Source organism: Parus major, unplaced genomic scaffold (assembly GCF_001522545.3).
Source record: "Parus major isolate Abel unplaced genomic scaffold, Parus_major1.1 Scaffold401, whole genome shotgun sequence".
In the NCBI taxonomy this organism is placed as follows: domain Eukaryota; kingdom Metazoa; phylum Chordata; class Aves; order Passeriformes; family Paridae; genus Parus; species Parus major.
The window spans coordinates 39,479-42,204 of NW_015379311.1; the positions used below are offsets into that span (position 1 = coordinate 39,479).

The 2,726-nt window shown below is 62.6% G+C and overlaps 1 protein-coding gene across 1 annotated transcript in view; it reads left to right on the forward strand.

The window, feature by feature from the left end:
* The first annotated feature begins 599 nt into the window (after positions 1-599).
* The window catches only part of HNRNPUL1 (heterogeneous nuclear ribonucleoprotein U like 1), a 13,470-nt gene continuing 11,343 nt past the window's right edge, over positions 600-2,726 (forward strand). The window contains exons 1-4 of the mRNA XM_015616283.3: positions 600-814; positions 1,265-1,544; positions 1,655-1,814; positions 2,413-2,522. Coding sequence (XP_015471769.1) covers positions 655-814; positions 1,265-1,544; positions 1,655-1,814; positions 2,413-2,522 — 710 coding nt within the window. The 5' untranslated portion in view covers positions 600-654. The remainder of the gene's footprint in view (positions 815-1,264; positions 1,545-1,654; positions 1,815-2,412; positions 2,523-2,726) is intronic.

A 2,726-nucleotide genomic window follows, 5' to 3' on the forward strand; every position in this document is an offset into this window, starting at 1 on the left:
CCCCCAGGGACCCCCCAAAAAGAAGGGACCCCCCCCAAAGGTACTGGGAACCCCAGGGACACCAAAAAGAAGGGACCCCCCCCCAAAGGTACTGGGACCCCCAGGGACACCCCAAAAAGAAGGGACCCCCCTCGGGACCCCTCCAAAGCCCCCCCCACCCCCAATAAAATTTCTTGTCCTGTACCGGCCTCGCTTTTTGGGGGGTTTTGGGTTTTTGGGGGGGGTGTTTGGAGTTTTGGGGGGGTTTTAGGGGGGTTTGGGTTTTTGGGGGGGTCTCGGGGGGCCCGTGGGAATTTGGGGGCTCGGGGGCGTGGGCAGAGCGGGGGCGTGGCCTCAGACCACGCCCAGATGGCCCCAGCCAATGAGAGCGCGGCTCCCGTTGCCGGGCAACACGGGCGGCCCCACGCGCAGGAGCCGCCGTGGGAGTGCCCGTGCCCACATCACGAAAATAACCAATCAGAAGAGAGATTTAACTGGGCGGGAAGCCGGGGGGAGGTGGGAGACTGCTGACAAATGGAAACCGTCGTTACATCGTTGCGTGGGGCGAACGGCCAATGGCAGCGCGCGTTACGGCGCGGCGCGGCCCGGGCCGGTGAAGGGGGAGCGGTGGCGGCCATTTTGATCGGGCCCCGTGAGGGGCCGTGAGGGGCGGCCATGGAGGCGCGGCGGCTGCGGGTGCAGGAGCTGCGGGACGAGCTGGGCCGCCGCGGCCTGGACACTCGCGGGCTCAAGGCCGAGCTGGCCGAGCGGTTGCAAGCGGCGCTGGACAGCGAAGGAGCTCGGCGGGGGGACGCGGTGGGCGCTGAGGACCGATGTAAGGGGGAGAAGGGGACGCGGTGTGAGGGGTGGGATGGGGTGGGTGAGGGATTTGCTGGGCTCTCCGTGGGAGGCTTGGACCGAGCCTTCATTCAGGGGAAGGGTCTGGCCCTGAGGGGGGAGCTGGTCGTGAGCCCCCGGCCCGAGGGAACGGGACCACCCGGTTCTGAGCGACTCTGGGTCCTCAAAACCCCCGGTTCCGAGTGGAATGGGATCCCCCGGTTCTGAGGGGCCTGGGACCCCCAGGACCCCCGGCCTGAGGGAATGGGTTCCCCAAGACCCTGGTTCTGGGGGAATGGGACCCCCCCACATTCCTGAGGGTCCTGATCCCTCCTGTCCCCCCAGGCTCCTCCCTTGTCCCCCCCTCCCCACAACTCTGATCTGTGGGGGTTCCATCCCCAAATTTCGCCGCTTTTCCCTGACCTAGTTCTCCCTTTTTTCCCCCCAGACGGCCTCGACAACCATAGCCATGAGCCTCAGGGTGGCTACCAGGAGCCTCAGGGTGGCTACCAGAGCCACCAGGGCCAGGAGCCCCAGGGCTACCAGGGCCACCAAGGCCAGGACCATCAGGGCCACCAGGAGCCCCAGGGCTACCAACCCTACGAGGGTCACGAGCCCGAAGCCGAGCCGGGCTACGAGAGGGGAGCCCTGGACCAGGAGCCCCCTGGGCTGCCCCCAGGTGGGGTTGGGGGGCTCTGGGGGGGCATTTTGGGGGTCCCNATTTGGGGGTTTGGGGGTTTGTGGATCTGAGGGATGACTGTGATGGGGGGATTTTGGGGAACTGGTGGTTTTGGGGTGTCGGTGTTGCGGGGCGCTGACGCCGTGCCCGTGTCCCCAGGCTGGACGAGCGGCTCCGGGTGCGCGTGGCCGATTTCGGGCTCTCCAAGCAGGTGGGCGGCTCCCAGTATTACCGGCAGGGCCGCGGGGCGCCCGTGCCCGTCAAGTGGGTGGCCCTGGAGAGCCTGGCCGAGCGCGTCTACACCACCAAGAGTGACGTGGTGAGACCCCCAAAACCCCCAAAGCTGCCCCAGAAATGGGCTCGGGTGGCCCAAAAACCCCAAATCCCAAAAAACCCATAGAAATCCCATAAAAACCCTCAGAGAAGGCTCACAAAAATCCCTCCAAAATCCCCCCAAAAATCCCATTACGAAATCCTGATTAAAAAACCCATTAAAAAAAAAAATCCCATAAAATATCGCCACCCCAAAATCCCCCAAATCCACCCAGTTTCCACAAAAAGCCTTTAAAAATCCCCCCCAGTCCCAAAAATCCAAACCCAGGAGCCCCGGTCTGGCTCCTCAGGGACCCCTTTGTCCACTCAGTGGTCACTCGGAGTGACCATTGTGGGCATGACCCCAGAGTGACCCCTGAGTGACTCCAATGACACCAGAGGGGGAATTTTGGGGTGGATTTTGGGGTGGATTTGGGGGGATTTTGGGGCCGGTTTGGGGGGGATTCAGGGTAAATTTGGAGCTGGATTTGGGGGGTTTTGAGGGGGGATTTTTTGGGATTTGGGGGCGTTTCTGGGGGGGATTTTCCCGGCGCCGTTCCGGGGAGGTTTTGGGGGATATTTTGGGATTTTTGGGGCTGTCGCAGGCGCTGTCCCCGCGCACCCTGCTGGGATTCATGGCCGACATCGCGGCCGGGATGAGCTACCTGAGCCAGAGGAACTTCGTGCACCGGGACCTGGCGGCGCGGAACTGCATGTGGGGACACGGGGGGACATTGGGGGACATTTGGGGGGGCATTTGGGGACATTTGGGGACATATGGGGACATCAAGGCAGGGTCTGGATCTTGGATTTTGGGAGACTTGGGGATTTGAGAGATTATTTGGATTATTGGGATTTTGGGGTTTGGGGATTTGGGATTTGACGCTTTATTGGGATTTGAGGATTTGAGGATTTGGGA